The sequence below is a fragment of the Centroberyx gerrardi genome, chromosome 5 (genome assembly GCF_048128805.1).
Source record: "Centroberyx gerrardi isolate f3 chromosome 5, fCenGer3.hap1.cur.20231027, whole genome shotgun sequence".
NCBI classification, from domain to species: domain Eukaryota; kingdom Metazoa; phylum Chordata; class Actinopteri; order Beryciformes; family Berycidae; genus Centroberyx; species Centroberyx gerrardi.
This window is the reverse complement of record NC_136001.1, coordinates 10,512,243-10,540,181: the sequence shown is the minus strand read 5'-3', so window position 1 is coordinate 10,540,181 and position 27,939 is coordinate 10,512,243. Positions and strand designations below refer to the sequence as shown.

General features: G+C 40.0%; 1 protein-coding gene across 2 annotated transcripts in view; it reads right to left on the bottom strand.

The window, feature by feature from the left end:
• The window catches only part of igsf21a (immunoglobin superfamily, member 21a), a 185,470-nt gene that overhangs the window by 28,543 nt on the left and 128,988 nt on the right, over positions 1-27,939 (bottom strand). For both annotated transcript variants that reach the window (XM_071921007.2, XM_071921008.2), the window contains exon 5: positions 217-332. In XM_071921007.2, the coding sequence (XP_071777108.1) occupies positions 217-332 (116 nt within the window). The remainder of the gene's footprint in view (positions 1-216; positions 333-27,939) is intronic.

The window sequence follows — 27,939 nt, the reverse complement described above, 5'->3', positions numbered from 1 at the left end:
TGTTCACAGAGTGACTTTTTTTTTTTTTCTGAAAAGTTCAAACATTTGTAGCGCTCTCCGTGCCGATCGCTAAAAAACATACTAAGCCCTCATAGCTGTCAGGAACATGCGACGCAGTGTCCCTGCCATTGTAAACAACAGGAGAGAGAATCCGGTGCTGTATAGACAGGTTCCCAGTGGACACGCAGCCATAATGCATGCTCAGCAGCAACTCACCGATGGGGCAGGTTTGCCTCCCTTTGCAGTGCAGACGAGAGTGAAGTTCTGGGCTTGGTATCGACTGAATGGGGCTGGAGTGTTCTCTGCCACCACTGAGATGTTGTTTGGAGGCGCTGTGGAAGACAGGAGAAAGCCTTATGAGATCCAACACACCATACAGTTAAAGGAAAATTCCACCCACAGACACTCTCACACAGTTAGATATCATCAATCTGTGATGTCCAATGGGTTCCAGGAGTTATTTTGTCATGAAGTGCTGTAATTTACTCATTTTGGTGTACCCAGTTTTCCCTGAACCTGCCTCGTCTACTTCTACTTAAGTTAGTGATTTCCTACGTTTCACAGAATGGCTTTCAAACATCCACCCAGCCAAGGGCGTAGGTTTGATTTTGACATTGGTAGGGACACAAATGGGGGAGGTCCGGAGGGGATGTAACCCCCACTGGAAGCTGAGGCATTTTACATTTATGATAGACTTCTGACCGCCATTTCATGTCATCTAGATCAGTGATTCTCAACCTTTTTCATATCGAGGACCCCTAGTTTAGTCCACATTAGAGCCATGGACCCCCATTTGATGAGATTTTGTCTCTCGGACCCAAATCTGAGAATACTTTTATTGTTAGATATGATTTTGATCCAGAATCCCATGACTGTCTGTATTGTAGGTAGAGAGATAACAGTGAAACTAAGATCAAAACAGTCATTCTTCTACATTCTGTAATTGTGTTAACTATTTGTAAATTAAATAATGCTGAAGTTTAACAATTCATCAATTTGCTGGGGACCCCCTGGAACCCCCTCAAGGACCGCTGGTGGTCCCCGGACCTCACGTTGAGAACCACTGATCTAGATAGTTATGGTAGCCAATACACTCATTAACAGACACACAGACACAGGGAGTAGCACATTAATGAATCCTTTACTCAAATTTGCCAGCTGAATGGGACTTTGAAGAGCACATTTTGTTTTAAGGCAGGTACTGTAGTACTGTTGCCTATTCAAACCAACGATCTGTATTTACATTTAAAATAATAATAATAATAATAATAAGATATTGTAAACTATATCCAAACCCTACATACAAACAGCTGAGTCAAACACATGCCTACGCCTGTCATTAACAGAGATGAACTGTTGGCATATTTGTTTTACATCAGTGTTGTCCAGTGTGGCACACAGCAGCATTGTTCAATCTCACTTGTGACATGTAGGCTACTTACGGTCGTCACTCGTCACAGATGCACGCGACACGGTACTTAAATAAACTAACTTTAATGGCGAAACACAACTGTTACTAATATAAAATAGGATGGAATCTTCACTCGCATGCTCGCCGGTAGGCGGAGCTTTGGCTCTTCTTGCCCACAGCATTTCATACGTTAGCAAGAAATGGCGGGGGGGGGGGTTTAGGGAGGCGGTGTCACGCCAATTTTTATCCGGGTGACGCAATAACATTCTAAAACAGCTGTTATACTAAAGTTTCGTTACAGCGTCCGTTGCTATGCTGACACGGGACACCAATGCACTACACCAATGCAGCGGGACTCGTAGTAGAGAACGCGATCTGTTAACTAGATAGACTGACTAGACACTGACGGACAAAACAACGTTTATTGTCAATCAAAATAATTGCTAGGGACATTTCAGAGTCACTTGATATTGGTAGGGACACGTCCCTACCGTCCCTACCCAATTCTACGCCCTTGCACCCAGCTGTTGGTTAACATGTAGGTGGAGGGAGCAATAGCAATAGCATAGTAAGAGCAAGCGAGTGAGAGTGGAGAGAGAGCAATACTGTGGTGTACTGTGTCAGGCTGTTCATTACAAAAAAGCCAAAACACAAAAACACATGTCTTGTTGCTGCATTGTGTTCTGGTCTACTGAGGCTACTGTCGGTGGAAAAACTGGTATCTCCTCTACAGTGGATTTCATCATGTTTGATTGCTGAATGTAGGTACAAAATGGTGAGTCTAGAAAGGAGCCCTCTTTTTGTTTTTCCTTATATATTTTTTATTTTTGTTAAATGTCCACCTTTGGGTAAAAATATAAAGAAGAAATTAATATAAGAAGTGGTATGTTAAATGGAAATAAAACTACAAATTAAAAAAAGAAAAGCCCGTTTTTTGCGTTTTTTGGGGGACTGACGCTAAAATCTGATCTTTACTACTGATATTTTAGATAGCTGAATTTTTTTCTGCTATCAAACCCCATTGTAGCTGCGCTGGAAATATCTCAGTGTGACGTCACATAGTCTACATTTCAGCAGTTATGAGTAGGAATAAAAACAAAATTGGTCCAGAAATGCAAGGTACATCACAAGTAGCTGTTTTTTTAACAGTTAGGCTGCGTTCACACAGCGTTTTTTTCCCCAACCGCCAGCGGCCTTTTCTCATTAAAAGGAATGGGAAGCGGCCGCAAGGCGCACAAAAGGCGGCCGCTCCCGAAAAGCGCTGCAGCCGGCGTTTTTTTCGTCAGAGCGGAGCGCTTTCAAAAGTTGAGAAATGTTCAACTTTTCAGAAAAGCGCCGGGTGACGTGAACCGCTTTTTCCAGCCGACTAATCGCGATCACAGAGACGCCGGCCGTTTCCCATAGCAACAACAAATATGGAGAAAGTGAAAGCGCCGGTGGAGAAATTGGACGTTGTAATAAATGAATTTCCGTTACCGCAACAGCGATCATAAAGGCAGTATGGATTATACTGGACATGTATTGGAAATATCTGGTAAGCCTTTGCTTGTTGCACAACACTGTTCTGTCTGCTGGAAGTGAACCAGCTGGTTAGTGAGCTAGCAGCTGCTCAGCTAACGTCAGGTGACGTTGCCGTGATCCGCTTCTTATTTCTCCTCACAAAAAGCGCTCCAGCCAGCGCTTTTTCCACATCAAAAAATGCTCTGTGTGAACACAGCCTTAGGGTGTATTTTTCCTTTAATCCACATGTAGACTTGAATATTGCGTAATTATGTTACAACCTCTGTCTATCTGTACCATACATAGGGCCAGTTGCATGGGTGAAATTCAAGGACCATAAATATATATATCTGTGTACATATACAGTATATAATGACAAAGGACCCGCTTTGAGAATCTCTTGAAATGGTAACTGATTGGTTGGGACAATGTGCTCAAAGATCCCTAGGGCTCATGTGAGTCGGATGAGGCTGGTAAAGGAGCAAATCTCATGCATATCATATCACTAACCCTCCGTATGAATCTCTCTGGGGATCCCTGCAAGTATGTCATGGCAGTGTAAAGAGAAAACATGTGAGCAAGACTTCACAGCAGTATAGGAGCAGTGGGAGGAGAAGGAGGTAATGAATGGAAATCTCCCACATCCCCCAGAAAATCAGATGTTTGACATGCGGTACTGTCATTGTCCTGTGCCTTGGGTATGAATGTGGATTCTTCACATAGCATCTTGTGGCTGATTCACTCCAGTATCAACAAGCCGATGATGACTAACTATAGCAGATGATGGCCAGCTGCATGGGTGAAAATCAAGGACCAATTGAATTTTGAAGAGGACTGTGCAACATCACAGGCACTTTTCACGACATCAGCTAAAGAGGTTGAAGTGTATACTGTATATATCTGCATGTCTTGCCTTTCTGAATATTTTCATGCATCGTCGTGGGTGGGCATTAAATATTCTGTCTGCCACATTATCGCACAAAACATTTCCTGTGAATTTCCCTCCACATTTACAAAAAAGAGGAAGCAGAATGTTTTATGATTACCCCAATTGGCGTGAGCTTTAATCAGAATGGGAAACGTGTGTAAAATCTGTCAAGGGGGAGTGTGTGTGTGTGTGTGTGTGTGTGTGTGTGTGTGTGTGTGTGTGTGTGTGTGTGTTCAGTGTGAGGTTAGACAAGATTTCTGAATCCACGAGGCACACTTTAAGGCATACAAGGTAACAAGAAAGGTGATGAGGGGAGCAATGCCTTTTCCACGTGTCACTTTTATGTCTAAATCTATCAGGCGGTTTTAAACAGACATGCCACGGCGATTAATTGATTAAAAGGCAGGTGGGGGCTTGGGGAGATACAGCTGCTGGCCTGGGTGCCTCTCTGTTTCCACACCTCTTAATTGCTTATTGATGGAATTCATATGGTTGTAAATTAACCTTAGAACACCTCCTTGAGAACACCCCATTAGCTCTCTGACAGGCCTGTCTCAACTTGGCATATGATAAGCTGTCAGAGATAGTCTGATCCTGACCAACCGTGCTCCCAGACATACAAGTACTCTCATGTGTTAAAGTGGCTCCAGTGTGGTAAAGTTGCTCCAATATGCGAGACGAATAATCACACAAAACTGCTCCGCTTTATATATTTATGATATTGATTGCTCTCTTCCATAAAACAACATTATACGATACATTTTAGAGAGTGGCCACAGTCCAATAACACCCTCCTCAAATTCTTGTCTGAATGCAATATGCCTCAAGTATTATGTAGTTAAGAATTATGATCCATTTTCACAATATTGTCAACACACCGCACCAGACGTTTAATTTAGACAAAGCTAGTCTGGTAAATTGAAGTCTTATTACATTAAAAATGACTGTTTCTCCTTGACTGATATGTATTGCTGATCCCCTGATACAGATTGGTTCAAAGTAATGGCAAAGAGATGCTTTGTTTAATTTGAATTAAATCACGAACGGAATCTTGTAGCCTAAATGTTGAGATGAATAATTCCTCACTTCGGTCAGCTTTTTTCAGGAGAACTATAGGTTGATCATTACTCTGAGTGCTCCGTTGCTCTCTGCCCCGCAGTAGGTGGGGAGCCACCTAATGGGAGTCATCAAAGCCAAAGACACAGCAATAAGCCTTGGTGCAATATTTGACATGATTAAAACCAAGACCTACCATGCATAGAACATAATTTGCAAACACAACAATCCTTTAAAGGATTAAGATGGTTGTCGGTGATGATAGAGTTTAAGCCTTTCATACCTCATTTAATTGCAGCTCTCTCTTCACCCACTTCTTAAAGGTTGTGATTTTTTTTCTTCCCTTTGCTTTTGTGCTGCTGTTTTTCTTTGTGGTAAGCTGTCTGTTGGGTGTTTGAAATGGGGGCTCTGCCTCTCTGCAAACACTTGGTGAGGCATGCATACCAATTTTTTTTTTTTTAAATAAATAATTAAAATTCTTTCTAGACAAGGTTAGTGTCTAGCATATTGTTGCTGATATACTGCTGAGGGCTGATACAAACCAAGGAAAGGGAAACTTGCGAATTGAAATGATAAAAGCTACCACAGACAAGTTTGCTAAACAGTAACTATTGCAACAGACAAATCTTTGAAAAAAAAATCTAAAGCAAAGAAACTTTTAGAAAAAATAAGAAATGTCAATATCTTTGACATTCTGTTGGAGGTTTCTATAAAGACTCAAAAGGTTTGAGCACAGATACAAAAATTCCAAAGTTTCTCCCCACCATACCTTCCTCTCCTTTTCATAATGAAAACAGCAGAGCTACAGTATGTACAATTCAGGCAAAAGTACTTCTGCGCTATGTGCCTGGCATTCTGATTTCCACAGTTATTTTGTCTCCTCGGATTTTATTTACACCTTCGTGGAAATGTATACTATTTTATTTTTTTTGGTCTGGGTTGTGTGAGAAAGATCTAAGTATGTTTTTTATATCCACAGCACTGATCTTATTATCTCTTTTTCGCTGTTGTGTGAAAACCTTGACACTCCAATTTTGGTGATGTTCATGTTTTTCGCTTCAATTGAAGGATTACATGGACCTCTATGGGTTGAGGAAATTCCCTGACCTCTTGGGCTTATGAAACCCTTTCAAAACCCATTGGATAAACTCAGAAATGCATTGTCATTTTCATCCGACACTTTGGTCTCACAAAGACAATCCTGAAATACTCTTGCGTGCCCCTGCATTAATGGCAAACCCTTACTTGTCTAGTGACAATAGCAGTACTATACTAGTTTTACTGATAACGGTCCCTCTATCTCTCCTTTCCCACATATCTCTTGTTCTGTATCCTCAAGCACCATTAACCTATTCTCTTTAAAAAATGCAGTCCATTACATTCTGGTTTCTTACACTATACGCTGGGCCAGGTCCCATGGTTATACTATACCATGGAATCCGGCTGGTTTCAGTGATATCAGATGAATACAGATCCTGAAGCCTAATGCATTGTTAAAGTGTAAAAGTGTGAATTCTGAGGTCCCATGAGTAATTTCTGCTGACTGTCCCCAATGTTCAGACAGAGGTGGTAAGAACACTCTTGCACATCCCTGCATTAAAAGCAACACTTATCCACAGACCTTAGTCCACAGACAATAGTAGTACTGTATCAGTTATATCAATAACAGACCCTTCATCTCTCTTTTCCCACCTCCTTCTTGTTCTATATCCTCAAGCACCATTACCCTGCTATCTTAAAAAAAAAAACTGCAAATGGGATTGGAGAGTGTGCAGAACAGGAGCACGTTTAATGCTCCCAAGAGACTGCTTTCCCTGGCCTGATAATTAAGGGATTTAGAGCTCTGGAGACAGCTGGACTCACAAAAAAAACACTCCCAACATCCCCCTGTACTAAGCACTCTGGCCTCAGGTCCACATCTCTAGGGGTTTATTTTTAGAGGGGGAGGGGGAAGGTGGTGGTGGTGGTGAGGGGATCTCAAAGGAAGGGCGCCAAGGTCATTCCTTGGCTTTCTTTCACTGAAAGTAATTCAGCGATAAGTATTTGATGAAGCTGTACTTTTTGATCGTGAGCCCAGGGGTCCCAAAGTAATCAGTATGAATTTTGAATGGCTTCACCGAGCTAAATGATTGTGCAAGGCGTTTCGCTTCTCACTGTGATCAGATCAAAACCATTGGAGGATTACTTTCTTGACAAATAATCCCTCTGAGTGACAGCGTAAGAACAATGTCCAGAGTAATGAATCTCTCTGGCACTGATGGTCAAAACTGCTTAGCATTGAGATCAACTCTTAATTTAAGGGCTAGAATAGACAAGTAGTCAATGAAAAAGTTTCTGAAATTAGTTAAAGGTTGGACAATTTTCTGCTACTTAAATTACTCACGGCTAAAGCTTAACTGGGCAGCAGCATAATTTCTCCACGAGCCAAGGTAAGGGATGGCATTCAAAAGAGGGACAAGTGGAGCAATGATCAATTACTAGATTAAATTGAGATTTTTTTTTGTCAAAGTTGTGTAATTGGAAAGTTAAACTTCTAAAACAGCCTTTAAAAATCTGCATATTCCGTTTGAGTGTTCATCTCATCACCGGATAAACTTTTCTAAGCAAGTCTTTGTGTTTCAGCAACTATAAGCCTACGCTCAACAAGCAGTCAATTGGTGGTTGCTTGAGTCAAAATGTATGATCGAACAAAATGCAATCAATGGTATGTTCAGACAAAAATCAAATATGTGGCAAGTCTGAAAGTATTCCAGCAATCTTGCAAGTGACATTACAGGTTTAGTTTCAAATAAATTGATACCTAGGTGAAAGCTAGCACATCAAAGCAGCAGCTTGTAATCATTGGCCCACAATTAAACTGGAAGACAATTTGAATAGCAATCACAAAGGGAACATTAGCGTAATCATTTAGCCAAGGTTTTCCAATTTCAGACAGCTCACAATTGTCTGCTACTGATGCTTTTTTCTTTGTTTACTGCATATTAGCTTTTATGCATGACTTGTGCTTTGAGTCACCAACTATCCTATGTGGACGCATGCCATTTAGTCACAAAAGAACATTGATTCTGAATGCTCCACTGCAGAGATTTGTTTTTAATAAAGCTTTCAAACTAATTTCCAGTGGCTTTTATTAGGACAGTAATTTACTTTAGACTAATTTTTACCATGAAAGATGCTAGATTAGATTTGAATTCTCTGCAGCAGATATGGTGAGTTTGTTGAATGCCATACTTTGCCATATCCCCATGTACTTTGGACAAATGGACATGAGAGAATGCCTTGAGGAAACATATATGTCACCAACATTCCACATATAAATTTGGAGAGGTTTCGGTTGAGTCGGAAGTGGAAATAATAGATCAGGCAGAGAGAGACACAAGTGGACCCCAAAGAACATCAAAAAAATATCCCCCCTGCTATTACTGCCTAAGAGTGACAATATCACACTGTGTCTCTGATACTCACAGATCCGTAACAAAAGCCAGAGAGAGAATACAGGAGGAGGGAAAAGAGAGGCTGGCAAATACCATGTGTTAAATTAATGTAGTGCATTTTGCAAGGTAGAATCTACTGTCCATGGTAATGTGATTTATTTAACTTTATTGATGTTCTCTTCAGAGGTCAGAGGTCAGGCTCAGCTACAGGACAGGGTCCCCGAAGCTTGTTGGGATTCAGTGTCTTGCTCAAGGACACTTTGGCAGGGCGGAGGCTTACTGACACGGGCGCTTGAACCCGGGTGCTGCAGCTGAAGGACAGTCTCCCTTCTCACCGTGCCACCCTGCCTCGTATCATCTTTCACCCTGCATGTCACGTCCGCTGTCCCTATGCATTGGCTGCGAGGTGCTGTTGTCCTTGTACCTTGTGTGTTTGTGTATACTGTGAAACTCATCAAGTTGTCAATATCTCTCTGCACCAGTGTCACCAAGACAAATTCCTGTGCATTTATCTGTACGAACCACCGGAATAAGAACACTGGAGACCTCAGAAGGAAGGCTGCAATACATATTTTACTCATCTGCTCTTAAATGGGATTTGTAATTGGTGCCAAAGACAGAGGCATGGAGAGGAGGTTAGGCATGAAGAGTGAAGACAGAAATGTCCATGCCACTTTAATGCAAATTAAGCAACTGGAAACTCGAAATGCCAATTCAAGTGACTCTTTCATTCTCCGTGATGGAGTCTTACTGGACTGTAAGTTAATTTGTCCATTCCTGAGCCCGTTTAATGATCTCAACTGTAAGCTTGAGGCTATGATTCTGGCATCGAAAAAATATAAACAAATTTTACAGTGCCAGCTCTTGCCAATATCCACACTGTATGCCCCACAGATGCTTTATTCCCGCTGTAAGGCTAAGACTGTTCTCAACAGAGAGGTGTATTAAAATCCATACCTCTGTAAAGACGCATAATCACATACACACGGATATGAAACAGTAGTTATTTTCCGAGAGGGGGAGAAACATACATGCACTCCAAGATTGTTACGTTGAGTGAGACATGAAACACTGGCAAAGTGTACAATCCAGGAGTTTGAGAAGTCACACACTTGGATGGGCTACAGTTGTGGCAGTGGGGAGATAGAAGGCAGCCTGCGAAACAATCAAAGTTAAGTCTTCTCTAGGGGAAAAAAAAAGACATGTCGAAATGAGTGCTGGCAAGAGTCCCCAAGACCTAAGTCTGCTCCTTTGAAATCCTTTATTCCCCAACACGAGCAGCACCATGAGATAAAAGACACCGAAATGCTTTTTAATCACTTTTCCATTGTGCTTTTAGCATTTGCATTTACACCCCACTCCGTTCATTTGCATGGGTTATTACTGTGCTGTCAGCTCATATCGCGTCCTCCCGCCCCAGCCAACCAGCCGGCAGTAGCTGGGTGTGGGGAGAAGGGGGCTGCGGTGGCTGTCAGGAAGAGGAAGAGGATGACACACAGAGACAAAAGCTTGTGTCACATTGAACAAGTTCCCCAGTTCCGAAGCCCATTAATCATACCGATGTTGTTGAAAATGCAGTGAGCACGTATACTGCATGTCTGTGTGTCTATGTGTGTGTGTGTGTGTGTGTGTGTGTGTGTGTGTTAAAGGGAGAGATAATGTGTTTGTGTGTGCTTGTCTTTGGAAACATATGGTTTCAATGATGCGTCACTGAGCAATGGCAGCTATCTTGTGGGTGGCCCACTCTCAAGTGGACATAATACTGCGGTCTCCCTCAGAGAGATATGGACCGCTTACATGCACCTAATATACAGAACGCTTTTTACAAACAATTCAGAGCCATTTGCATTAGAACTCACAGGTTCATAGAGTTTTCATTGAAAAAGAGGGGGGACATTTACACAAGGATCTTCCACTCTCTATAGGGAATGATTTGAGTGCTTAGGCACAATTGTGCTTTTTTTTTTTTTTTCTCTCGCTCTGTTCCCATATGATAGGAAATACGATATGTCATGGCTGTGTATGGCTTTACCCATTCTCTCTCCAGGCTGCCGCTCTCTGAGGGTAAACCAGGCTTGGACTTACAGCTTTGTGCCTATAATGAGGACAAGGGGGACAGAAGAGAGGATTTTGCCAGCACAGTTTGAGGGCTCAGTTGAGACATGACAAAAGGGAAGGGTTTTTTAATTTTTTTTTTTCTCTCCCAAATAGCAGACAGTGGCAGATGGGCCTTACCCTGTACACAGCTCAGCATCAATAATGCCATGACTGGCACCCTCATCCCTAAAGTCCATTTTTTGCTTTAGGCCAGGGGGTTGGGTTGGCAATCTGTTACGATTTGGCCCCTTTACCTCTAGCCCTCTCCAGCCCCCGCATTGGCAGCTGGGTATTCACAGCGCACAGACATGTGCACCTTTAAAGCTCCCGGGTGCCATAGGTGTCACAGACAAATTTCTTGATCAGTGTGGGTAAGGCCTGGTTCTGATGCTTTTTTTTTTACGACGCCTAATTTACAGACCAAGGGGGGGAAAATGGGGCTGTAAAGTTATATGAGGCCAAAGAGAGTCACTTGAGGTAGTGTAGTATCCATCATTCAATTCTCAGTTTTGGCCCCAGACCATATGAGCAATCCCCAAAGAAGTCTTTGAGAGAATCTACATCAAATGCCCGCGGCCAGACGGCCACAAGCTGCCCAAATGTCGATAAAGTATACACAGCATTCAGGGACAGGGAGAAGAATTCATATTTCAAACTGACATGCTGGGGTTGTTGATCGGACAGTTATGACCAAGACAAATGGGTGACCGTGCATCAAGGGTTCTTTTCAAAATGGGCAGAAATTAAAAGATAATGATTTGCATTACCTGGACACTTGTAACACATGCTTATCACCTTGTTAAGCCTGCCATTACACATCCTTTCTTCCATTATGATGCTTTCATTACACATCTATTTTTCCCATCATGGTGTGAGGTATGATACACATGTAATATTCAGAAAACACTATTCTAAACTCCTGTTTGCTATTATTTCGAAGCCTCCAGTATCACTACCTCACCACATCTGTCTGCCCTTTGATGAAAACGGCACTTGATCCAAGACAGCTGCATTTTCAGTAAGAAAGTCCTTAAATCATTTGTGAGGATCCTCTCAGTATTCAACAGCTCATTCACAAATGCTAAAAATTGCCATTACTCTATCACACAGCCCTAAAGCAGTACATAATGTTCCTGAGTCACTCAGTACTACTGGACTTTTTTTTTTTTTGGCTCGTTACGGAGCCCTGCTTAATTATTGACACATTTGGTATAAGATATAGAAAATAATCAACTCAAGTAGTGAGCAATATTCTGTGAAAAAAAGTTTTTTTTCTTATGTTTTCTCAAGATAGCTATTTGATAAAAAAAATATTCAGTACTGTGTAACCTCTTCCAGCATGACCCATCTTGTTCACACGACTCCTGGTAAGATGGTAATCATGTTAACATAATATATTCATAACATCTCATATCCACAATGCACCAATCATTTGTGTTATTAATGCATTACAGCTGCATTATAGAGCACACACTATAGAGCACACTATCCTTACAATTGCAGGCTTATTGAAGTGTTATGGATGTGTCATAAGTGTCTTTTCAATGTCAACTGTTACCAAATAAAATACACAGCCAAATCTCTAAATGTATACTTAATGACAATTCCTTAAACATATTGTAATCTTTACTTTTGACAAACCTTCATAGTGAGTCTAGATTAATAAATGTAAACATCAGAGTGGACTAGAGCTTGAATCAGGCCCAAAAATTCAAGCCAGACTCGGTCCAGCCTGAGCCCAACAGAGCTGCACATTAGCAGTGTTTTGAGAAATTAAATCATAAAGCCTTAGCTTACTGGACTGAGCTGGAATGAAACTACAAGCATACTAGCAGCTGTTTTGAGAAAAAATATTGCTGTATTAAAATGTAAGCTACATAATTTTACTGCAAACATTTTACTATGTTTACCTGAAAAACCTGTATGGTTTGCATTCCAGTTTAATAATGAGTTGTTGTGTTAAACACTCAGCATTGTTATGTAAGTATTAGGAGGATGAATACAAGTGAGGTAGATGAAAACAAATATTAAATTACAGTAGGAAGATAAAACCCTCTGTCTCAGAAGACTGGAGTTACACATGTCAACTATGCTAATTTACCACTAAACTGGAACGCAGTGTGACTAAACAAAAAGCTGCAGACAATGCACCTTAACTCTGATTTAATTTCAATATATCACGGCCTGTCATGGATTATGAATTAATTACTTACCTACAGCGAGAGCAGTGTGCTCAGTGGAATACAATGGTGAACAGGGGCAATATGCAAGTCTTTTCACTAGCACTCATGTAAACTGTTGGGCAGTTTTACACATCTGCAATGACTAAAAGGAAGTTACTGTTTACATGCAATCACATGCGAGTTTGGAGCTTCACAAAGTTTCACTTTCGTTTTCACAGCGGGAGACTGTCAGAGCAAAGCTCCTCCTGCACTGACAGCACTAAAGCCAAGTCTGACTGATGCAGAACTACAAGGCTCCTCGGTAAAAACAAAAATTACCGTTAAAAAGGAGCCTGCTGTTATAAGGTCTGTTGGAAGTGACTGACTGCAGGCAGGTAGGCGCTCTTCCCGCCTCAATAATTTTCAAAATAAACAGGATAGACTAGGCTTTTTGGATGGGAAATGATTATTAGATCAGTCAGGCGATGCAGGCACCGTCACTTGCCTATATATTTTTTTTACCATCTCAGATAACAAAGGACACCACACTGTGTCTCGCTCTTCTCTCACTCGGTGTGCGTTTAGTTACACAGTGGGAAAGAGGGGAAGGGAGTGGAGGAGCTGATGGTCTGCTGGTCTGTGCATGGCGAAAGGACATATAAACAGCTCTCCAACCTGATCTCACACAAATACTGAAATGAACACGACTTGTTAACACCAAATTATGTGTTGGTGGCACATAAAGTGTTAAGGTTCTGTTTTCCCAGCACAAAACGGTTATGTGAAGGAGACATGACTATAAACAGGAAGTAGTCTCACGCTGCAATAGCGCAGTGTTGTGGTTGGAGTGGTGGATGGGTGCATGCATTTGCCTTTAATGCTGCTGACTGGAGTTCAATTCCCAGTTTGTATGAAGGAAATTTCTACAGTGAGTCAAATTTAAATTTTTAGAGAATTTTTTTCTTATTTAACCATGAAGCCTTTCCCTATAACCTTAACCAAGTTGTTTTACTTGCCTAAACTTAACCGTTATCCAACCTTCAGCTGAATTGTTACTGTTGTCACAGAATCCAATTTGTGGTGGAGGAACGTCATTTTCACATAACAGCATGTAAATTGTGTTTCAGAGTTCGTGCTCATTTCACAACTTTTTATGATATCATGTCGCATGTGATGTCAGTTTGTCAAACTTGAGATTAAAATGAAAAAAACACTTTAAAAAAATCTTCCTGGGCGGGAACAAAGCCTATGAGAAACACTGTCAGTATCAGACTTTTATCGAACGCTTTGCTAGTAGCTTGCTAGCTTTGGCTAGCATAGAGAAACTGGAGGTAGAGCGGAATTATTTCTGTAACTTCTGGTATCATTCTGGTATTGTGCAATTTGCCTTATTCACGCAGTGGCCATCTTTGATTTATGTCATACTTGTCTGGGAAACTCTACATGGAAGACAGCGGAGCAGATGTAAACAATGGCAGCTCAACACTTCTTTGGTAAAAAAAATAAATAAATACAAGCCGAAAATTATCCTTCGATATCTCCAAGAGATGAGCAGAGCTGGAGGCCAAATTCCCAAAAAGGTCCAAATGAAAGAACTAGATTGGTACATGATATAGAAGGTAAGACCTGCTCACACCAATGGTTCACATATTGATAATGTTAGCTAATGTTAGCAGGAAGCTATATTTTATGTTATTAATTTTCTGCAGACAGACTAGGTCAGGGGTCTCTGGGCAGAGGGACCCTAGCCGTAACCCCTGGAAATTGCCTAAATTTCCCAAGATGCAACTGGGATTTGTGAGAAAATGAGAGCATGAAATATGAATTCATAACATGCACGTTGTGAATGTTTCTGTAGTCCGACACCACTCCTGTCATCTTAGATAGATAGATAGATACAATAGATAGATAGATAGATAGATAGATAGTGCATGCATATGTGTGCATGTATGTGAGACAGTCTGTGTATGTGTGCCTAGGTCAACAATATGTTTGTGCAACTAAATGCTGCTGCACAGTAAATTGATACAGTAACTGCAGTGTCCGGAGCCAGGCCAAATCTCTTATCTACTAACTAAAACTGAATGCATGATCTGCAATTATGAGCTACTTAAAAAAAAAATGAATAAGTCACTTGACAGCTGGTGCATTTGTACATTCTCACCCTATCTAATTGCACACAGAAGCTGCAAAAGGGTTCATTTGAAGCATAAAAGAGAAGCATTAGGGTTATGTTAATCCAACTACGCTAGGGCTGTGATTTTGGATACAGGGTAAATCAGACTTCAGATTTGTTGGTTATGCCACACAGCATACTATTATAGCTTTCTCACTTTTCTCCCTTGTTTTGAATTTCCCTTGTTTTAGCAGCCAATACTTCAAAATGCTGGCTTGCTCTCAGACAAACTCCATCTGGGCAATTGTTTCCTACTGTTTTTGGTTATAGATAATGCAAAAATCAAATTATTTTAGGGATCAATAAAACAGAGTCCAGGAACCATATTATGTGGTCCGTGAGCCAAGCAATCACCCACCAACCCCAACAATATTAGAGTGATAGCCCAACAATCCCAACTGTTGATAACCTGTCTCAATAAAGCATTTTTAATCTTTCACAGGTCAAAATGTATTGTTTTTGTTTTTTATTACTTCAGAGTCTGAGCCTCTGCCAAATCTTGATCTCACTGTATCCCATTGAACAGAAGAGGGTTTGCAAGGAGAATTGAATGAATGAATGATTCTCAACTTATATATTAACATAATAAATGGAATTACATACACAGACCAAATCTGCTACAATCTATACACAAACATAATCTTATATAATCATATTAATATGCAATATGAACATATGGATATGGAAGTTTCTTAATAAGGCTGATGTGTGCTTGTAGAACATCTCTGGGGCCAGTTGCATAAAGATAGACCTAGTCTTAGACTTAAATCTGACCTTAAGTCAAACTTGCTATAGACACTTATATTTACCTGTTCCTACTACTTCTTGATTGTTGTAGATCTCTAATGGGTTGTTTAAACACTCTCTTCTTCAGGCTCGTTCCAAAAACCAAAGATTTGCCATCTTTTATGAAATAGCTTCAGTATTTTAACTTCCCACTCTGACAGTTAGGCTGACTCGTTGCCATAACAACAAAGTACTTAACTCAACATTAGCCAGGGGCAAAGCGGCTAACTTTCCTACCTCAAAATAAGTCTGTCGTAATATTTAAGTAACAGACAGTCTTAATTAGTCTAGTCCAACCTGAGAATCTAAGACCAGTCTAAGGCTTAGACTGGTCTTAAATGCAATAACTGGCCCCAGGTCAGATATGTTATCAAACTTTCCTCAATAGGCCATATCAGCGTGACGTCACAACAACAAAGAACTTACTTCCGGGTGGATAACGTCGGTAGTGCTGCATCATTTGGCGCTACAGTATTTTTCGTGTTATTTAACCAAAGTAAGACCCCTTTTTAAGCTCTTGTGATTAGAAATACACAGACATTATGTAGTTCTGGCTGTCCACCGAAAACGAGACGTTCCTGATGTCGTTGCTGTTGATATTTGTTAGTGTATAACCTAACATAACCTAAATATATAGCCTATTTAAGCATGTGTCCACTAGGGCTGTCAACGAATATTCTAAATTCGATTATATATTCGAATTGTAAAAAAAAACAGACATTCGATTGTGAAAATTAATATTCGATTGTGAAAAAAAAAAAAAAGCAGCACTAACGAGGCTGTCTGCCTCGCGGGTTCTCGCGTGGGCCTGCGCCGCTGCACTGAATGCACTGCATGACGGACAGAAGTCAAACAACGTCACTTTCATTGATTGAAAATGAAATGTAGGTCAAGCTGAAACCAGCGAATAATTCAACAACAACCGTGTGGTAATGATGGCAGAGAGTTCACAACCCCTCCGAGCAATCTAAAAAGGAAATACTTCGGATTTTGGTCAGACGGCAAAATTGTGGAACCTCGAGATAAAGTTGTATCAAACTGTTTTTTTAAACCAGTATGAATCCTCCGAGAGACAGCGTGTTCTCAGTTCTCACTCTAGCACCAACCACGGTGCAGAGAGAGAGAGAGAGAGAGAGAGAGAGAGAGAGAGAGAGAGAGAGAGAGAGAGAGAGGTCTACGGTCTTTAAATGAAGTTTTACGGTATAGGACATTATTTTATTTGTTTATTTTGTAATGTGTAGGTATGTAGATCTTTTAAAAGACATGTTTATGTTGAAATAAATATACCTATACAAGTAGTTATGTCTCTCGTATTGGTTTGCCCTCTTATGGACATAATGCGCAAAAATAGATATTCGAATGGTTCGAACCTATGTGTTTTTTTAGAAGGAATAATCGAACGTCATTTTTGGCCAATTTTGACAGCCCTAGTGTCCACAAACTACTATATTTTACCAAAATGTTTAGAAATGCTTAAAAGTTCTGTTTTGGCCACTGTCTTATACAAATTAATCATAACTTTCAGTTTTTATTTTATATTATGTTATATAGCCAAACAGTGACAGCCAGTGACACAAAGTAGGCTGTTAGTGTGATTCAGCGAGCAGAAGTTCAAATTCAAGTGCTGATCTAACAAAGCAACCTCAAACCAGTCATTCTTTAGTGTTTTGCTTTATAGTAGAAACTGTGGACTGTTCGTTATTCACTTTCAGACTCAATTGTAAAGTATCTTGACTGTAAAGCAGGGTATGATAGCAAAGCCAGATCACAAACCACTGCATGTGTTGTGCTACTTGTGCTGTGATAGAACTGCGGTCCATTAAAAACCATGCGGATAAAACATTTGTGGCACTTTGACAATATGTTTTACTCGTGTAACAGAAAATGGCTCAAGGATTTCAGAAAGCTTATCATGCTGGCAAAATTTCGGTCAGGAAACCTTGCCTACATGAAGTGAAAGATTTTACCCGAACGGTTTTTAATGGAACACTTTGGGACCGGCAGTGCAGTGCCAGTCACAACGGAGCTACTGCTGTGCTAGACCCAAACGAGACTAGCAAAACCGAGAGACTGCATTACTGTCACTCTAGCAAGCCTGCACATTATGCTACCCAACAGCGACGTTTATCCACCGATTCCATTAGGTTGCTTTAAAACGGAAAAAGCCTAAACCTAATCCATTATGTACCAAGCTATATTTGGCATTACAGCCCCAAACACAACCCGCTTTCGGCATAATCGCTAATGTTTTGTTTAGTTGACTCTTATTTACCGCTGTTTAAAACGAACGATTTCCGCTGCCGACAGGTGCGAGTTATCCACTTGGAAGTAACGTTATAGCCAATCTGTTTGTTTACAAACATTCTGATTTGGGCTATACTAATGGACTAACTTGTCAGTCTTGTGTGAAGAAAAAACAATTTCTTGATTAGTTTGAGAAAAAAATATCTACTATGTACTAAAATGTTGTTGATAACACCAGAAATATCTATCAAATGTTTGTGTATTCTTTAGTTTTGGACAGTATAGTAAAGAAGAACAAAGAAGATAGAGGGAGAACTGTGAGTCATCTGTGGCAATGGGAAGTCAACTGCAGCCTATTGATCCCAAGACAAATAACTTGGTTCCTCAAATTACAGCCCATACATTTACCGTAATTGGTTACAACCCCCACATTAATCAATCACAGTGGAGATTTATATCAAAATGGGTCACTCAGTCAAATGTGACCGAATCACAGTTGACATTACGATTAAAACTGTAAGATGAGTGTTGATTTTGGTAAAAAATTAGAAAGCCTCTGTGCCCCGGCTGCTCACGTTTAGGCTGTGAAAAATCAGCCCATCCTAAATAACCAAATGCTCTTGACCCTGACGTTCCCCCAAATTCCAGACCTGTTTATAATATTAATACATTTGTCTGCTCCTATGGCTCTCAAAGTTTCTAAATGCCTTGTTGTCCCACTGTTATGCATTAAACAGTGCGCCCCGTACTTTCCGCTCTGACCATGAGCAAAGACAGACCAGACCAGACTGAAAACAATACTGTGACTGTTGCTAAATTCATGAATGTTGTTTTATATGCCGCCCGCTTCTGAGTATGTTGTGCACTTCATTTTCAGCGCTGCCCTTTCCATGTGAATTATTAGACTAACCAGACTAATACAGTGACTTAACTATGAAGGCTAACTTTTGTGGGCATTACATGATGTGTAGTGCTTATTGTGCTGGCTTGTGCAAACTGAATTTCCCTCAGAAAATAAATGGCATCATATTGGGTCATTACTGCAGAATATTATGCTACAGCGCAAAGGTGCAGCCATAAGTTTTACTGCTGCACTTTCAAATAGTATGCTGGAATGTGTTTCTATATAATAATGTTTTTCTTTGATGTTCTTTTCTAAAAAAAAAAAAAAAGAACTATCGGTAAACCCCTGGTCCACCCTACACTTTTTAACAATGCGAAAGGCATATCCCTTACATCTTTTTTGTTTTCTCCAACCCTATCAACTCTTTCTAACCCATTGAACAGACTATGTAGTCTGAATCCCTTTCACTTTCTTTTTATGTGTTTATCCACAGATTAAAAACGGTGTTAAAACAGACATAAAAGGCTTTGAACCCTGGTCAGAAAATTTGCTTTACAGTGGGTTCCTGTTTGAAAGAAAACTGAAGGAGAAAGAGAAATGCAAAACAGCAAACCAAGTGCAGTATGTCCTCAGTGTAAATCCACTCTTTGGGGACATGGGCAGGGGGTGATGTTTGAAGTGTGTAACTTGGCACATTAAAGAGATAAAGAGGTTCATCAAGTGTGAATAATGTCCCCTGTGCTACATTTGATTGATGGATCCTTGTTGATGAGGAATCCACTTTGAAAAGGAGGGGAACATATAGCTGATGACGTGTTTTTAGTGCTTCAACAATCTTCATCAAGTGTGCAGCATATTAAAACTCTTAATAAGGCTAAATTTTCCTGGCAACTTTGTACCTTACATACTGAACTGGGCGATTATTATAGAGCACTAGGATGAATACTGTGCTGCAGCATTGATGTGGCAGCTGAGGTGACAGGTATGCTGTGATGAGGATGTGGTAATACTATGACCCAAACTTTGCAGTTGGGCTGATAGATGGTTATGTGCGGAAAGAGGTGGGCATACTCGGTGCACCTGTGTATTCTCTCAACTTCATTACTGCAGTGCAGCTATCAATATTTACCGGGCGCAGCAAATATTATGACTGACATTCACACTCATTCTCGCAAAAAGATAAAATCCACAAACCGAACTCAAATTTAATTTCTCAAAGGACACAGCCTAGCCTGTTGATCCAAGCACTTTCCTCTGCTCTATCTTGTCATACAGCTGTTTTGTTTATCTTATCTATTTGTTTATTTGTCTGCTTCAGAACCGATTATATGGAGCAATACCATGATTCAAATCGGAAGCCCTAAATAAATAGAACTTATTTACAGTGGGCTCATGGATAGCCCATTGTGAAACAACTCTGGAAAGGTGCAATGAAAATTATTGTGTCAAACATTCTGAGACATGAATCATCGATGTACATAATTTGTTGAAAGCCTGTCTGTTTGCAGTAAAATCACCTTTCATTTTAGATCTGACATTATTTGTCCGTCTTTATAATGTTTCTAACTTGTAGCTCCAGTCATCTCAACTCTCATGAAACTAACAGAGTTCTTTAAAATTTGCTAAACAAATGAACAAATAATGAATCAATCAATCAATAAATCATATTCCTCATGAGATCTCTGTATTTTCTACATACAATAGAAAATGTAAATCCCGCATAAGACTAATACGCTGTAAAGCTTCTCATATTCTACTAATATTCAACATAGAAATGCATCTTCTAATTTGTCTGTCCTATTCACTGCTGTTGAATAGATTCCATTTTCATATTTTTCATTTTTCTACTTTGACAATTGCATCTTTGAATATGACAGTTCAGAGTATTTGTCATAACATCCCATGCCAGCTATTTCATTCAAATAACTCCCGCCAAAAATCCCATTTTCTACTTGAGATATTTCACACTCAGCAGATTGCCCAACAGCCTCAATTAATTCTGAAGCTTTTGCTTCTGGACATGGGGCGCTTTGTTTCAAGGATGTTTTTCATTGCTAAACTAGTTAAAAATTTCATCGCCCTTCCAAAGGCACGATGACGGTTAGTCTATCAAATCGACCAAATGGCTGTGAAAGAGCAGAAATGACACTTATGTGAGTGACAAATAAAGGCAAAATAAAATGATTGTGATGAGTCAAAGCATGCCCTGTTTTTGATATTCATTTTCTGTCTTGTCTACCCATAATAATAATATAATGGCATGTAATTTTCCATACACTCATATAGAATATATAGTAAAGCCAGTGGAACATGAGCACAAACAAAGGATGTACTGTAAAGTCATGGTTTACTGTTTGATTTATGTGTTGCAGCCCTTGTTAAAGGCAAGTTAAGCAATTGTGTCATACTGTGCTATATGTACCACTGAAAAGACTTGGCATATTCCCAGCAGGGCAAGACCTCTAACATGTTCTCCTGACTGTGGTTGGACGTAGACAGCAAAAAGACGATGAATGACCTCATGGTGCTGCACACTACACTCAAGAGTCCTGAATTTGCAATTTCATGCCTTCATATTAACTGCATGTCATGTAGAGCCCCAGTTCATTCCAGCACCCTGCTGCCTGGGGTTTTGATTGGAGGGTTCCTCGAGTCCCTCACCAGTCTCTCATGCAGCATGCCGTAATTAGGATGACCAGATTGCTCTGATTCACCCTCGTCCCGGAGGCTATGGAGTTTGGTCTGTGTGAGTGTGTTTGTATTTGTGTAAGTGTGTGTGTGTGCATGCATTTTGTGTGCGTATGTTGTGCTTGGTTGTGTGAGTTCAAGCATGCATATCTGTGTTAATGCGTGCATGTGTGTGCGAGTGTGTTCAAGAGTCTGCGCATGTGTGTGTGTTCTACATGTATGTTTGTGTGCGTGAAAGTGTGTTTGTGTGTGAGTGTGTGTATGAATGTTTGTGCATGTGTGTGCTAGTGTGCATGTGTTCACTAAATACTGTCATTTGTCACTCATTAGATACACCTCCATCATTTGCTGGCTGTGCAGTCACAAGTGGCGAGGCTCGACTTTCCCATGCTCATTTCAGAGCGGGAGTGAAACATCACGAGAATAATTTTCATTACCATCATTTTGCACATAAATTACGGGTGGAACATGAAAATTACACCTCTCCGGTTGCCATCAGTGTCCGATACACAGAAATAATTAAATTCCCTTTGATGGGCTGTTGTTGTTCCAGAGAGAAATGTGCAGAACATGATCCTCATTAGTACCATACACTCTGTGTTAAGGCGAAAGTAGGAGTCCCTGCCCGTCCAGTATGTTGATTGATTGTATTTAACAAATTATTCTTCTTCTCGCTATTATTAGTATTTCTTGGACATATTCTAATCATGTCCTTCAGTTCAGTCATTTTCATTAGTCATTACCTGGTTATCCTGATATCACTGTCTGAAACTATCTAGTTAAACGTCCATAAGCCTTTATAAACTCTGATCTCTCTGCGTACTGTGCTGTAAAAAAGCCCACTTTCAGGACTTTGTTAATGTCATTTCTGCACGCGGAAGTTAAAAATGTGATTTAAAGTTTCTTATTGCATCTCTACCAGGTCAGCATCACATATTGGAGACGCTCAAATAAATCTCGAAGGCTAGCATCTCACACGGAACACTGGAAATGTTCAGAAAGTTAAAAACAGGGGAAACGGCACATTGAGTGCCTGCACACTGCGGTCTGTTTGCACCAGGATTAGGCTCAAGATTCTGGATATTTGCTCTTTAGAAACAAGCGAGTTACAGCACTTTCGAGGGTGGGTGAATTACGATGGTCCAGTGTCTATGATTCTTTAATCACACTTAGAATGGGGAAACATGCCTGACACTGACACAATAATCCATATTGACAGCTGGGGCTTTTAAATGAGCTGTTTTACATATACGGACCAAATAAATTGTTACGTTTATTAAGTGCCAGGATTTCTGGTCATCTAGTGGGAATTGTGAGGATTTCTGTTCAAAACAAACCGTAGTTAAGGGAGAATAATATGAGTTTGAGCTACATCATTTAAAAAGGTTCATCTCCAGTCACCCTGACTGTAGCAGACATGGGGCAGGCGGCAGGCTTTCCATGGTACCATAATTTGCATTGTAATATCTCACTGGAAAAACTTCTATGTGAAAGCTCATTTCACCATTTTCCTGACAGGAATATATGTGCAAACCCACTCATATTTTTTATAAAGTATGAGTTCCTGAAAAATTGAGTGTTTTGTTAATACTGAGATGATTCATTTGCAATTCAACTCAATGCTGAGAAAGCACAACATTTCCCAAACTCACTCACCCCGGAAAGTGATGCACACGCATGCATATCCATCCTTTTCAAGATAACTGTTACACTATTATGCTAACTGAAACTGGCAAATTAAGTGTTTTTCAGAATACTGAGTTATTTACAATGATAAGAGATTGAAAGATTGATAGGCCAACCCATCAAACCATTGCCAGTGGCTGCTCCAGCCTAATGTGCATGATCAACTGTTATTACTGACTGCTGAGTAATTTGGCATTTTACAATTCCATTCCAATATGCCGCAGACAGAAACTTTTATAAAAAAAATACACTGCAATAAAATGAAAGGTGGATTCCATGGGCCTCTTGCTCCAGGCACAAATCTCATGTGGCCGTTTCTGTAAAGAGAGTGAAGATGATTCGTTTGAGCCCAAAGTGGTTGAAATTAGTCAAAGAAGTGCAGCGCAAGTTCTCTCTCTCTTAATTATTATTTTTTTTATTAAAGTATTATAATGTAGATGTCACATGCATTACTGTAGTCTGGGCATTAATAATATGATTCTTGAAAGAGTCTGAAAAATTCAAGTGAAATGTAAATCCGTTACATAATTACTTGTCAGAAAAAGATGACAGTGATTCATAGTACATATACTGTGAAAATTAAAACGTGGGAATTAAGTTGACTTTTCACTGTTCCTTTACTGAATTTGTAGTAAAAGAGGGACATTTCTTTAATGATTTTCCTCCCCCCTCCATTTTTGGAGGGAAAAAGCATCATTGTGAATGAGTTAACAAATCTAGCTGTGTGTGTTTGTCTTTAGATCAGTAGAGCAGAAACACGGGGCAGAGACAACCTCTTGTGTCCCGACAGAAATAGCCCAGCTATAATTGTAAGTCAGGTTGTGAGCCTGTTTCTATCCCACAGTCATTCAGTCACAATAGGTTAGAACAAGTGAGAATATGCTCTCGGGCAAAGTCACAGCCAGCAGCAAGAGCCAGCTGAAAGAGTCTTCATTATATGGAACAAGGAATCATTTATGGAGCACTGTTACTCTGTTCAGGGGCAATCTGACAAACATATTGACTTTGACACACTTGAGGTTGCAGATATCTCTGCACCTACTTTCCATTACGGCCTAATTTGATTTAGGTGGAGCCTCAGCTCTGTCGCAAGCTTTCATTTTGGCACCCCATAAAATGTTGGGTATCATGCATTTCAAGAGGATATTTGCCTTCCATGTTCAGAAAAAATGATTCTCAGTACAATGCAATGTGTATCATCCATCTACTGGAAATGCATGGTGTGACAATACATACAAGGTTTTGGTGTATCAGTGCATCATCTGCGTTCACATAATACGAGATTATAAGAATATCTCATTATCCAAGAAATCACCTCAGCTGTGATGTTGTGTCCTCTGTGCTGGTGAGGTACTATACTTTACAATTGCTAACCCAATATTTGTCCAGTGTCCCTGTAAATAACAAAAAAAGAAATACATAAAAATACATAAATAAAAAAAAAATATAAACACATATTTTATCAACTACATGAACTATTGGTCATCTGTTTATTTGGCTTGATAGAAAGCTTCAACCAGCCCAAATCAAAATTTCATGACGGTTTCAGATTCTAATCCACTTCTTGGCGCACTGCCACCTGAACAATACAGTTAGTTTAACACCGAGTTCAGAACAGAGATTCATGCTATGTGACTTTCTTGCATTTTCACTAATTCCTTAGCCGATTAAATATACGTTCCATCATTCTGTAGATCCGATTTATTCTGTATCAACACTAGGACGGCCCTCACTTCATCCTGAGAAATTAAACCGTGGGCTAGCAACAAGCTATGCATAGGGCCTGTCAGTTCATGTCTTGCTGATTTACTCAGTGCAACATATTCTATCCTAACAGCATCCTTTACTATCATGGCTTCTCCTTAGTGGGCCATATAGCTTGTACTCTTAACCTTGCAGGTTTCTACTAATACTCTAACAATTAGGCTACCAAATCCAGCAATGGCAAACTGCAAAACACAACACAATAATGGAAAACTGGCCATGACCAGTGTAAATATAAGCGAACTGTAGCTATTTTTTTCTAAAGCTTTTTAACCTTTCTATGTTGCTGCCGCTGCTGTTTTTATTATGCTGTTGTGTTGGTTTTGCTGGCATGCGATGTGATGATGACAGATGATAATCAGTCTTTTCATTTTGAACTCTTTGCTTGTGGGTGAGCTGGTGACTAATTCAGGATGAGCATGAAGGGTCCATTTGTCTATAGGTTGCTCACTAAAATGACCTCATGTGCTTGTTGCCATGACCGCAGTGACAGACTGCAGGACATTGACTTGTACCCTTATTTCAGCAGCTGCATTGTTGCCTGCTACCTTGGTTTGCTTAGCTTAGCACTGGAAACATAATGATTGCCTGAAGCTTCCAAAAAGGTTACTGTTGCTGAGTTCAAGCTATTCAAGTGATATCCCCTACACAGTGAATATGTATCTCCGGCAGGCTAGCGCTCAAATGTTTACCCTTTTTACTGAATGTGCTGCATGCTTTTGTCCAGAGTTACGTGCCTCGTTTAGGTGTAAGAGCCGCTGCTGTTGTTGAGGATTTATGTTGAATGTACTGAATGGTTGTTTTAGAGCATGCTGTGGGTATTTGCTGTGATTACTTGTTGCTCCAAATCTGTCTAATACTTAAGGCTGTTGAGCCAAGAAGCTCAGGGCAGCATGCGAGTCTCATCAAAGATTCCAGAGAGCGGCTGTCTCATTTGCATAGAGCCGTTCAGAGCCAATCAAGGATTGTTGTGCTTCACCCATGTGTTTTCTATCTACACTGTGCTGTCTAAGCCTTCAGTGACCAAGGCCTGATCTACTTCTGGAGAGAAATCATACTAGAACCATCTTAAAAATGTGTTATACACCCTGCCACTAGTTAATGTCTACTTTGAATGCTTGAAAGACAAGTAAAAACATACTTTAATATTACAGCACTCCTGCTACATGTAACATGTATCTTTTGTTACATACCATGTTGTATGAGTTAGTGTTATCATGATACCAACATTTTTACTTCAATACCAATACCAAGTTTAATATCTACAAATTTGATTCTACTATGATACTATGCCAAACAGGAAAAATCATCAATCAATGTTACCACACTTGCTTAGACAGCTTTGTAGCAACCGAGTCCGTCTTTGTTGCCTCTTTAAGCAAAATGGTTCATATTTGGCTCCTTGTCAACCAGTTTAGATGAACTGGGATTCAGTTCAAGATATGGTGGACTGTTTGATGCTGTTTCCATGTTTTCAGCTGTTTGGCTCTGTCGGATTTTGCACTTACTGCTGCAGTTCACTGTCTATTCCAATCCCTCTTCTTCTTATTTCACTATACCAATCCATGTGCCGTCTCCACACATGCTCCGCCTGGAGGCAATGTTGGAACATTTAGCTTGTAGAACAGATTTGGTGAAAATACTTAACATTGAACAAATTCAATACTGAATTCAGTATTTTGCAATGGTAATCGAAGTAGTATTGAAATTTCACAACGCTACATGAAGTTTGATTTCTCAGCAGTCTGGGCTTGATCTGACAGCCCTGTAGCTATTATTATAACACATTTACCATCTGACTCTCACATCACAACAGGTTGCATGCTATTTGCTTATAGCTGAAGCAAAATAATGGTGGTAGACTTTGACTTAGGCCAATATGAGCTCTTAATTCCCTTTTTTATTTACTTTTTTATTTAAAGACAGTGTTATCACACAAAAGTTTCAGAATAACTTTAAATCAATGAATTCAAATAAACATTCTGTCGTCGTTTACTCAATCTGCTGACCTTGAATCTTTCACAATAGAGGTTGAGATTATTTTAATATCTTTTGCATCCAACCCTTTTTGAATTGAAGGGCTTTTCCAGATGAAAAAGTAGAGCCGTAAAACATCTCAAGAACTGTTTTTTTTTTCTTCATACCATCATCCACACATTTCTGATTTGTAAGCGTATGCTCTACCGCTCTGTCGAAGAAGTGTTCCTCTCGGAGGAGCAGTAGCAGAGACACCACAGATCATTACAGCGGTCCCACAGAATGAGACAGCATATGAATATCAAGAGTTCTATTCCAAAATCGTATATATTCATTTAAAAGGAATAAATACCTAAAAAAAATGTCATCTTTACTTCCTGGATTGGATGCATTTCCCATTGAAACAGGATGTCGGGGCGGGACATAACGCAGTGGGGGATCATTCAAAAGTCTAAACCGATGGAATATGAGTCAGAGAGAGAAAGGGAATCTTATGTATCATATATATACACTATATATATGTTTATATACTGTATAATGGGAGGGGTGCGGAGGGGAGGGATTGTTCAAAAATCTGATGTTTTTATTGGTTAGAAATGCATATTTACGCCTACTAGTGCAGCATGAAGTCACCATACTCTGTTTTTCAGCAAGTAAAAGTAATAGGAGTTAATTTCATGGGGACTTTCATTTTTTTTGTCAACCAATGGCTTAAGTCACCTACTATCCTTTAAAAACCATACTATTAATTTTTGATAACACATTTTCTGTTATCAATAATTTTCGTGTCACTTTTTTCAACAGTTGGATATCTTATTTTGGAACAAAACTTCACGTCTTCAAAATCTCCCACAGACAAACACCTGCCCACTACAGTCCATGCCAGAGCCGCGCGTCACATCACCAAGGCTTGAAATGAACATCCGCCAACCCACCAAATGCAGATAAAAATTGCCAAGCAACTCAATTCTACCAGTCACTTTAGAAAGGCGAGGTTTTTTGATCTAGTTTCTGTTTGAACACAAAGCTTCTCCAACGCTGACACTTTGATTGGTACGTGCTCTTGCCTGCTTTCTTTTGTGAAATATTACAAAAGGTGCAATTTTTAATTGACTATTGATTTGCCTCACTCTCCATGCCTCCCTGGTGTGCTGTGACAGTGACTGTGAGGTGTAGCGAGGCTCAG